Below are 12,382 nucleotides of genomic sequence, written 5' to 3'. Positions count from 1 at the left end.
GCCAATTTATGAGTATAATGGACATGTTTTAGTGTTAGCTTTGCCACTGAAACTTGGGTGACCTCGAGTAAGTCACACACTGTAGCTGGGCTTTAGTCTTATCTGAAAGGAGTTGGACCAGTAGATATGGAAAGTTCTTTTCTAGATCTCATATTTTTTATTTGTTTCTAGAATTTCATGATAGCAAAAGACCTTTACTTGTCTAAAATTTTCTCAAAAATAATTGAAATGCTTACTGAAAAGAGTATGGGTTTTGGAGTTAGAGGGGATGGGAATTAGATGGGAATTAGAATCCCTTATATGACCTTGAGAAAGTTACTTAGCTGCACTATACTGTTGTTTCCTTCTCTATAAAATGAAGTTAGTCATACCTATCTTGCCCAGTTGTGTGGTGATTAATCAGAAAGCATGTGTGAAGTGCTAGTATAGTATCTGGTATATAGAAAGTGCTTGATAAATATTCTTTTATCCTTTCCCCAAGCAGATTTCTTCCTGTATAGACAAGCATGTTCAAATGAGGATTCCATCCAGTGTTTATTAGAACCAAAATTTTAAAAAATACTTTTCCTAAGTTATCATATATATTTTTTTAGCACATAGCAAAAACATGAGAAAAGTTATGCGCAAAGAAGAAAGCAATTTGGAAAATCTTTTTAGATTGAATGCTCTCTCCTTTTTTTCAAAATAAATATTTTTACCTGTTAGGATAAACAGATTTGCATGCTTTAAATCCTCAGTGTGTGTAAATAAATTCCTCAGTGGTTGTCACTTATTTAAAATGTGTTGTTGATTCCCTTAGTAAGAAAATGGCCATTTAAATGATATTCCCAATCCATTTCCTTATCAGAGTATCCTAATATTTAAAACAAAAGCAGTTCACAAACTACCTTAAAATGTTTAACCCAATGGTATTTAAACTCAGAGTAAAACTTTAAATTGGTACGAAGGTTAAGGATTTGTTTCAATCTTTTCAGTTCACTGCACTTTTTTTTCCCTCTGTGCATACGTATTTCAAGTAAGCTCTGTAGTTATAACTATAACAAGTGACACATGATGGACCCCAAATCGCTGCACTGTGAAATATGCACAGAAAAAAAGGACAAATGAAGATATCAAGGTCTGTTTTATTTTGCGCTGAACTGTAAAATGCCACCCTTGTCGGACAGAAGATCACTGATTCTGAGCAGGGCTCGCTGACTGCTAAGTTGTGGGTAGTGTTTCACTTTCAGCAACTGTTAATATCCGGGGTTATCCAGGCATAATGACCTCACTATTTGTGACACATTGTTGAATTTTCTGGTTCTTTTAACTTATTTAGACCTTTCTCCCCCCTCTCTATTCATTGGAAGACTGGAATGATCCTGAGCCGGGTGATAACGCAGGGCTGCCTAGCTATTGGTCATCCAATCAGAGTCAAGGCTGCTGAGGGAACATCACTAGAAGGGTATAAATTAATCCTACAGAAAAGGTAATGCTTATGAGCTATTTAGCTCAAAGTAATAAATGTTAATTTTAAGATTTCCAAGCAGTCAAATCATGATGCCTACCAATTTAGATGGAATATTCCATTAGGTGTTTAAATTTGTGTTCATAATATCAATATTAATTTTTCTAATCTAAAACAAGCTTGAAAATGTATGCCACTTAATTTGGTGGTATTTTCTAGGTATTTTTAAAAGAGAAATGTTGGTGTTCAATGTGTACCTGTGTTGTAAACAGACTGCTGCTTTAGTCTATAATTATTGGAACTCATTTTCTTTTTATCCATTTTGATTGTTAATTTAAATATTTAATGTTCTATGTGTATTCTTAACCTTCTCTAAATCTTCTGAATATTAAATACTGAACTAGGAAAGAAAAATTGAGAAGACAGAAAATTGCTAATATGTAGGGCAATAGAAGTCTCCTTCCAATCCATTTTTACTGACTTGGGAAAAACAAATTAAAAATGAAAACTAGATATAGCAAAAAAATAGCAGCAAAGAAGAAAGTTGATTTATCACCAATGGTTTGGAAATCTTATTTCCTAGGTACTTTTTTTTCTTGCCCATTTGTCTTTTGATTTCATCTAACATTGACAAAAACAAATTCTACTGTGCTTCAGGACTTAGAAAGCTATTATCCAACTACTTCTACATAGGATGTGCTTTCGGCCAAAACCAGAACTAGGGCACCTAGGCACAAAAGAAACCAGCCCAACCACAAATACAGAAGGGACATTTTCTTTAACAGACAGAGCAGAAAGTCCAATAGTTATTAGAATATCACATAATGGTTAAGAATGTTGTCTATAGAGTCAGATTCCTTGATATAAATCTTACCTGTACTTCTCAATCTAACAACAACAACAACAAGAACAACAAAATTCTGAACCGGACACTATTCTAATTTCTTTATATTTTATTGTTACATTTAATCCTAACAACAACCTGAAAAGGTAGATATCATTATTATTATTACAGATGAGGAAATTGAAGTACAGAGAAGTTAATCACTTAATCAAGGTCATGCCTACTAACTGGCTGGAGAGGAATGCAAACTCAAGAGGTCAGACTCTATAACCCACTCTTAGCCACAAGGCTACATTGCTGATGGGTCAAAGTCCAGACAAGTAATTGCTATTGAGTGCCACATGTGGTAGTAAATACCTCCATAGATGAGTAGGAGTATATTAATTAGGAAACCTAGACAGAAGGGAGAGGGAGACAGTATGCTGGTATCATGCAAACTAGCTAGTGCTAGTAGGGTTCTAAACTCATATTTCCCAAGGCAGTTCCCAATTTGTTGGGGTACTATATGTGGAGTGGATAACAAGATTTCTGGGGCAGAATCAGTGCTGTAACTGGAGACAAAACAAGAATCAACTTGCAGTGATAATGACAGGTCCAGACCATTGAACATGGAACCCAGTGATGTTTCAGCTGATTTTGTCCATGGTTACAAGAAAGAGAAAAGTCAATAAGTTGTAACTGATCCAGAAATGACACAGGAAATTCAAATGCTTCTTGTAATTGTATTCCATATACCTAAGAAGCTGAAGGAAAAACCGAGCATATTAAATAGACACATGGAAGATATAAAAAGACTCAAATTGAATTTCCAGAGATGAAAACTACAGTTTATGAAATGAAATATGCTGTGAGCAGTGGTAGATTAGACATTGTTGAAGAAAATATTAGTAAGCTTGAACAGATAGCAATAAAAACTACTTACAATGAAAGCCAGAGAGATGCAACATTGGGGAAAAAAAGAACGGACCATCAGTGAGATATGAGAAACTTTATATGGCTTATTCTGTGAGTAATTAGAATCTCTGAAGGGAAGAAGCAGGGAAAAATATTGGAAGAAATGATATCTTAAAATTTTCCAAATTTTGTGAAAACTATAATCCACAGATCCAAGAAATTCAACAAATTCCAAGGACAAGAAACATGAAGAAACCACCAAGTTATCCATTCTGATCTATTCAGCATTACATGGAAACTTTTAGCCAGTATAACAAGAAAAGGAAAAGAAATAAAATACATCTAGATATGAATAAAAGAAGTTAAATTATCTTTGTTTTCAGATAAAATGATTCCTATGTAGAAAATCCTATGAAATGTACAAAAAGTTTTTAGAGCTAATAAATGAGTTTGGCAAGTTTGAGGACTTGAGATCAATATACATATATTGCTTGTATTTATATATACTGGCAGCTAACAACTTTGAAAATTGAAATTTAAAAACACCATTTATAATAACATCAAAGATATGACATGTTTAAGGATAAATCAGACAAAATATGTGTATGACTTCTGCATTGAAAACTACAAAAAAAAAAGAAAGAAAGAAAGAAAGAAAGAAAGAAAGAAAGAGAAAGAAAAAGAAAGAAAGGAAGGAAGGAAAATAAAAGAAAAAAAACCCTACAAAACAGGGATGCCTGGTTGGCCTAGCGGTTGAGTGCCTGCCTTCACCTCAGGATGTGATCCTGGAGTCCCGGGATCGAGTCCCACATCTGGCTCCCTGCATGGAGCCTGCTTCTCCCTCTGCCTGTGTCTCTGCCTCTCTCTCTCTCTTTCTCTGTGTCTCTCATGAATAAATAAATAGAATCTTTTTCTAAAAAAAAGAAAACTACAAAACATTGCTAAATGAAATTAAAGACCTAATAGATGCATGAATATACTGCATTCATGAATCAAAAGACTCAGTATTATTATGATATCCATTCTCCTCCATATACTTAAATGCAATCTCAATCAAAATCCCAGCAGGTTTATTTTATAGAAATAATCAAGCTAATTTAAAAAGTCATACAGAAAGAATCTAAAATAGGCAAAATAATTTTGGAAAAGAACAAAGGTAGAAGAACTATTTTATCTGGTCTCAAGACTTATGATAAAACTATAATAATGAAAACAGTATGCTGTTGGCACTAAAGTATACAGTTACATTGATGGAACAGAATAGAGCATCCCTATAGATCCACACATATATAGTTAACTGATTTTTGATAAAAGTGGGAGATTCATTGGAGAAAAACAATTTTTTTGGACAAATAGTGATGGAACACCTGGATATCTATATGTTAAAAAAAAGGGAACTTTGATCCACACATCTAACACCATATATAGTAATTAACTCAAAAGGGATCATAGAACTAAATATAAAACTCTACATATTATAGATGAAAACACTGGAGAAAATATATATGATCTTGCGTTAGCCAAAACTTTCTTTGACATGATACCAAAAGCATGATCCACAAAGATACAAATTCATAAATTGGACTCTATTAAAATTAAGAATTTGGGCAGCCCTGGTGGCTCAGCGTTTAGCGCCGCCTTCAGCCCGGGGTGTTGATCCTGGAGACCCAGGATCGAGTCCCATGTCAGGCTCCCTGCATGGAGCCTGCTTCTCCCTCTGCCTGTGTCTCTGCCTCTGTGTGTGTGCATCTCTCATGAATAAATAAATAAAATCTTTAAAAAAATAAAATTAAGAATTTTTGCTCTTTGAAAGATACTATTAAAAGATTGGCAAGGCAGTCTACACAGAAAGAGAAAATATTTGCAAATAATGTATATCCTAAGGTATACACACACAACTTGAGAAAAACATAGGCAGATAAATGATTTGGACAATACTTTAGCAAGTAAGAGATACAGTTGGCATATTAAAAAGTGTTAATAATTATTTGCATGCAAAATAAATGTATAATCAAGTACCACTACATATATAGGAATGTTTAATGTTTAAAAGACTGATCATACCAAGTGTTGGGAAGATATGGAACAAAGACGATGCTCATGCATATTTGGTAGAAAGATGAAATGGTGGTCATTTTGAGAAAGAGTTGGTAATTTACTAAAATACATGCATATATACATGCTCATGTGCAGGTATATACATGTTTCAGGTGTAAACATGTATCTATGTTATTAGATACAAGCCATTCCACTCCTAGAAATTCACTTAAGAGAAATGAAAGCATACATCCTTACAAAGAACTTGTACGGGAATGAACATTCAAGCAGCTTTATTTCTAAAGCCAAAGTAAAATCTGGAAACAACACAAGTGTCCATCCATTGGTGAATAAATAAATAAATTATGGTGTATCTGTATGATAAAATAGTAAACAAAAGGAATAAAAAAGATACCAATAGTAATAATCAGTAATAAAAAGGAACCAACTCTTAATACATGTAACAGTGAATCTCAAAGTAATTATATTGAAGGAAAGGAGCCAACAATGAAAGGAATATATTGCTTGATTCCATGTATATAAGATTTTAGAAAATGGTAACTAATTAGAAAGCAGATTAGTGTTTGCCTGAAGATAGGAAGGTGAGAAGAGATAGGACTCTGGGATTCCAAGGGGCACAAGGAAACTTTGGGGACAGATGGATATAGGTATGTTCATTATCTTGATTGTTAGGATGTTTTAACAGGTATATACAAGTTTCAAAACTTGTCAAATTTTACACTTCAAATATGTCTGTCGATTGTGCAGTATTTTACAATATTGTGTGTCAGCTATTTCTCAAAAAAGCTGTTTTGAAAAATACAAAAAAGACAAACTAGGGGAACAAACAAAAGAAAAATCAAAATGATAGGTAAGGAATGACTGAATGCTTACTTTAGAGGGAAGTGGTGGGGGAGGAGCACTCTCAGTGGAATGGTCGACCAGTGGTCCAGGTCAAAATGTCAGGTGTCTGGGAAGGTTATATATAGATTGATGAACAAGCTTTTCATGTCCAGGGCTCTCCCTGGACTTAGTGGATACTGAAATCAGTGCCAATCTGGCCTTAGCCCGCTGGGGTTATTTCCTACTCTGGCCAGGATTGTCAAGGATCTGGGTGGGACTAAAACCACAAATGACATCCTTGCTACCTAGAGAGAAGAGAGCCTGGACAAGAAAAGATATGATAATTTTTAAAAAACTGTAGTAAGTTAACTTGAAAAAAATCTCCATTTACAAGAAAAGATTTTATTTAATCCAGGAAAGAAGGAAAGGAGAGAGGGAGAGAAGGAGAGAGGTGTGATGGGGGGGGTCGGGGGGAGAAGAGAGGATCCCAATGCAAATGAAGACTATTTGCCTTTATATTAATGCAACTTGATTTTTTTTAAAGACCTTATTTATTTATTCATGAGAAACAGAGAGCCAGAGAGGTAGAGACACGGGCAGAGGGAGAAGCAGGCTCCATGCAGGGAGCCCGATGTGGGACTCGATCCCGGGTCTCCAGGATCATGCCTTGGGCCGAAGTCAGTGCTAAACTGCTGAGCCTCCCAGGCTGCCCTGCAACTTGATTTTTATCTGAGAAACAAAACCTATTGCAAGGTGGAAGTAAATAGTAGAAAATTTGGAAAACTAGAAGTTCTAGCTAACTGTGAAGCTACATTTTGTTTTTTAGAAAGCAATATGGACCAAGAATTTTAGAGATTACCTCACCTCTGGTACTTTCAAGTATATTTATTTTTTCCAGAGTATCTGAAGTGCCTGTTTGTCTTTAAAAAAAAAAAAACACAACCATATTTTATTATAAATAACATAAATATCCTCATGCAACTTCTAGAGACAAAATTTTTTCCTTTTCTCCTAAGTAGTATAATATGACCTTAAAAGCTATGAATCAAGATATAGTCTTTTAAAAACTAAAAATAATAGAACTAGCACTTAAAGTAACAACCTGACAACTCACAGAGAATATTGTAAACATATCATGCCTCATTAGTTCGGTTATGTCTCATTTGGTGTCACTCATCTTATTCTTATTCAATATAGCAAGTGCTTGCACATATTTGTATATTTAATATTTTTCCTGTGATGTACATCTGGCTATGAGTAGATGAAAGGCAAACCAACGATGCCATTACCAAGTGATCTGAAAATCATAGAAAATTATAAAAATCATAAACATTAAAATCAAAGATGCTTCTTCCTAAAAGATATTTTGAATATCTTACAGACAAACCAGTTGCATCAAAGTCCTTTAATAAGGCCACCATTTAATCTTGATTTTGCTTCATTTTTAAAGAATGTGAATATGTTGAATCTGGCTTTTAGTGTTAAATTCACAAACTAATTTAAAGCAGCACACACACACACACACACACACACACCATCCATCCATCTACACACAGAGATTAGATTATGGAGACTACAAATTTAGGGATTTTGTTTGGCCTGCACATTATTGTAATTTTTTAATTGGTTGTGAGTCCATAGAAATAGGGAGATTTTACACAAAAAAATACATATTTTTGTCTTTTATTGAAAAAAATCAGAAGAATGGGCAATACTGGGCTTTCATTGTCTCATGATACCAATGATATAGAAACAGATTCAGATGGGATATATACCCTTGGTTTGCTGCCTTCTCCACTGTTTCAAATAATAGCCCTCACACTAGCTCTAGCCTGCTTCATTCATTTTTCTATTACCAGTCTCATAGTCTTTCCTGTCTTCCTTATTTCAATGTGAATCTTTCAGTTATTAGATGTTTTTCATCTACTGCCCCGCCCCCATCCCATGTAGGTCTTGCTGAAAATGGAGTGATAGCCAGCCAACATTATCCTAGAGTAGGTTAAATGAACACTGCTCTAAGGACACCATTAACTACAACCAGCAAGTGTATCTGTGTAGTGTTAGGTGCAGAGACGAAAAGACAAATAGACAGGAAAACAGCACATCACCAGGGAATCAGAGAGACTGAAAATCATCTCTTTAGTCAAGTCTTGAAGTTTAGGAGGCTAAGAGTTAAAATAAGGGAGAATGACAGACTGCACATTGTAGAAAGGACCATTTGCCATGCATTGGATGTTAAAATAATATTCAAACATATAGAAGATTGTGTAACTTCACAGTTGGATTGATGGATCAAATTTCTTACCTCTACTCCAACTACGTTAAGAAGAATCATGGAGGGGAAATCCTTTTCCTCTGTTCTCTATGGATCCTACTTTTGGTCCAGGTAGAATTGGAAGATCCCAGAGCTATCTGAAGCTGTCTGGGAAAATAGATTTGTAATTGTGAAGCATGATGATGATGATCCTCCTTATAGTCAACTGGGAAATAATGAGCTTTATTTAGCCTATGAGATTTCCCAAACTGAATTGTGGTTATGGGCTGCCTTCTTGCTTTTACTCCCTGATAAATGGCATATTTCAAAGAAAAAAAAAAGTGTGTGTGTGTGTGTGTGTGTGTGTGTGTACACACACACATTTTGTAGATTCCTATAAATAGTAAAATGCATATGCATGCATATTCAACGAGCAAGTTTCCTAGGGCAGATAATTCTCTCCTGACCTGTAAAAGGAGAGTATGTGGCTAGTCTTGGAAGTCCTATGCTGTCAGAGAAGGGAGGGCTCTAAAGAGCATCTTTTCTAAACCCTTCTTTATTAGTAGAAGTAGTAAGAGTGGTGATGGTGCTGGTTGTGATAATGACAATAATATAATTATCTTTATAAGAAATTCCATGTCCCCTAGAGAATAAATGTTCTAGAAAGGTCATATATCTAATCTAGTTAATGTCAGATCCAGGACCAGAATTTAGTCCAGCACATGTTATAATATTTATCTGTTTCTCTTTAAAAAACCTTTTTAGCTTGTCACTTTTTCACCAAGGAGAGGAAATTTTGTGGTATTTTCTAATTCAATCTCATATGAGCATCACTGCACATTGGATCTAAGTTTGATTTCTTTATATGTAAAATATCTTGAAAAATAAATAGTTGCATTTTTATTTGTAGGAATTTTATTTTTAAAATAAGTTATTATATGTTAGAATGATTATCTTCTTATCCTGGGTAGTATAGATGCCACATGAGAGATTTGTTTTTTATAACTTTGGTAATAAGATTTAAAGGTTGCATTTATGTATGTATAAAGAGACTCCTGATAGGGAAATTACTAGCAAACTCACAGGTTTATATATGATTTGAAACTACGTGTTTGCAAAATTTCCTAGTCTATTCTTGAACAGAATTTGAGCTGTGATAATACTTGAGAAATGCTAGGAAACTTATGTTTCTTTCAGATTTTTTTCTTAATCAAGGTATAATTTATGTTCTTTAGCTACGCACTAAGAAAATGCCCTAAACTGCCGTATATTAAATTCAAAACAATTTTTGTAGTGGCCTTATTATTAATTTTTAGGGTGATAACATTTTGACACTTTATTCACATATATATTTATTTATTCAAAGATATCTTTAATCTCCTATCATATGCCTGGCACTGTGATCAGCTCTAAGGACACATGTGGTCTCTGCCCTCACATTGTTGACAATCTGGTGAACATCTCTCTTGTTATATTATTTTTTGGGAAAAAGATGCTACAAATTCAGAAAATCAAAACTCGAATTGATGTAGTTATTTGGGAAAAAGATGCTACAAATTCAGAAAATCAAAACTCGAATTGATGTAGTTAATGTTTTTATAATCACACTCATCCTCAAGTCAACACTATAATTCAATTAAAAGACAAAATTCTGAATTTTATAGCTTTTGACAGCATCAGTACATTTATTACCAATTGCAGATGTCTTACACTTTGAAAAATTATCATTTTCCACTTTATTTATCTTGAAGAAATATACTCACAATAATTTATGCAACAGGAGGAATTGCCTGTAAGCAATAATGTTGTACTGAGCTATAACCATTCTAAATTAAAATGAACTAAGTTTTATCAAAACCCAGAACATTTCCATCAAAGCATTACAGCAGTCACTCCATTGTTATTTTTAAAAGAAAAGTAGTTATAAGCTTGGGATTGACAGCCTTAATGACCAGCAATAATGTTTTTATTATTTCTTCATTTAGTGGTTGAAACATGAGCTTACCTCAGAAGAATTTGTATAGTCTGAGAATATTTAGTGATTATATGAACACAACTATATAAAAAAATCTGGGGTGCCTGGCTGGCTCAGTTGGTTAAGGAGTCTGCCTTTGGCTTAGGTAATGATCTCAGGGTCCTGGGATGGAGCCCCGAGTCATCAGGCTCCCTGCTCAGCATCTCCCTCTGCCCCTCCTCCTGCTCATGGTCTCTCTCTCTCTCTCTCTCAAATGAATAAATACAATCTTTTTTTTTAAGTTGATAGTTTAAAAAAAAAATCTATGTTCATACCAAAGTGTTTTTTTTTTTTTTTTAAGATTTTATTTACTCATGAAAGACACACAGAGAGAGAAATAGGCTCCACGCAGTAGCCTGACGTGGGACTCGATTCTGGGACTTGAGGATCACGCCCTGGGCGGAAGACAGGCGCTAAACCTCTGAACCACCCAGGGATCCCCATATACCAAAGTGTTTTAAGTCACAAAGATTATGAATCAAATTCTAATCAGTGAGCCTAAACTGTTGATTCCATTTTTAATTTCAAGTGACACAAATTTCTTTTCCAGTCTAATTCCAGCACTTTTCCAATCTAATTGAGAAGATGTTGAACTGCAAGTTAGATGCTCTGGGTTCTATACCTATTTGATACTACCTGTGATTTTTTGACCAGCTCACTTCATATCTCTCTATCTCACTTTATTCATCTCAGTTTCCTTTAAATTCTCAGTCTATATGTTGTCTTGGATAATGAATATCTTTATTATAATAATACATTTTAGTTCAGGACCCTAAGTCAAAAAAAATTTTAAAAGCTTGTCTTTACCTCTATCAATTACAACATAAAAAGGTCTCCAGAAGGACCAACTCCCCTAATACTCCCCTCATCCTACTCAATGCTGAAATGGAGCAAGAATTTCATTTGTCTAAAGCCTGAGAATGAGATTCTTAGTTTAGGGATCAGTTTGACCTTGACAGATATTTTATAAAGAAAGTTTACCTAAGTATTAGAACTTCTGTGTTTTCTCACATCCCTGCTTCCTCTTCTGTATTCTAAATTCACTTTCTTTTCACAGTGTCATTTGTCCTCTTCTTTACCCAGATTTGACATCTGGGACTTACCCTAAACCCTACCCCATTTATTCAGTTACCAATTCAGCTCTCCTTTTATAACAAGTATGTAGTCTTTCCTACTCTCCGCTGCTGTCATAATTCTAGTTCAGTGTTTTTAAAAGTCTGGTCCATAGACCACACACATCCAAATTCCTTAGAGTTCTTACCATTGGAGTCACTTGCAATATTTGTTAATGTATATTTTGGGGGGCCCAGACCTTCAGAATCAAAATTTTGAGGGAAGGGACTGGGAAACCTACAGTATTATCAAGCATCTATCTCAATATGCCCAAGAATTCTACACATTTTCTAATATAAACTGGATGTGGGTAAAAGGCTAATGCACACTGAGCCAGTTTTGGACTGCTGCCTTGACATGTTCTGCCCAGATGATCATAAAGCACCTTGCTTTAGAATAGAGCATTACCTGACACCTCTTATTCCCAACCATTGAAGTTTCTGTCAAAACTCTGAGGCAGTAGGAAAAGTCTTATTTAACATCCCATTACACTTAATTTAATTCATTTGTCCTACCTTTGTAAGGTTTCTAAATATTAATGAATACATGATTAGTTAATTTAGGCATGATTAACTTCATTGCATTCTAGTTTTCCTTTTTCACTCAGATTCAGTTTAAAAAATTTTGATATTCCTTAATAAATTTTCTGGTTATTTCAGAAACAGCTGCCTGAGGTTCCTAATTTTCCATTGGTATCCCTTTCCAACCATCCTCTTAATCCTTATACTTTATTAAGCTTCTTTCTGTCTCATAGAAAGAGGGTCTTTTGGGGGTCAGAAGTTTCTATATTTTTATTGATTCTATTTATTCTCTAAAACTCTTAATTACTGTTGCCATGGGTAATGTACACCACTACTACCACCACCACACCAACTCCACCACCACTGTTTTGGGTACCAAGGTAATAGGTTGTCTTAGGGAAGGAAAGCTTTAGTT

General features: G+C 34.6%; 1 protein-coding gene across 26 annotated transcripts in view; it reads left to right on the top strand.

Moving 5' to 3' along the window:
* The window catches only part of DCDC1 (doublecortin domain containing 1), a 490,046-nt gene that overhangs the window by 255,753 nt on the left and 221,911 nt on the right, over positions 1–12,382 (top strand). For all 26 annotated transcript variants that reach the window (XM_072790960.1, XM_072790959.1, XM_072790983.1 and 23 more), the window contains one exon: positions 1,350–1,468. In XM_072790960.1, the coding sequence (XP_072647061.1) occupies positions 1,350–1,468 (119 nt within the window). The remainder of the gene's footprint in view (positions 1–1,349; positions 1,469–12,382) is intronic.

This window comes from Canis lupus, chromosome 21, assembly GCF_048164855.1.
Source record: "Canis lupus baileyi chromosome 21, mCanLup2.hap1, whole genome shotgun sequence".
Lineage (NCBI taxonomy): Eukaryota > Metazoa > Chordata > Mammalia > Carnivora > Canidae > Canis > Canis lupus.
Note: the sequence above shows the minus strand (reverse complement) of the source record. Positions and strands in the feature narration are given on the sequence as shown.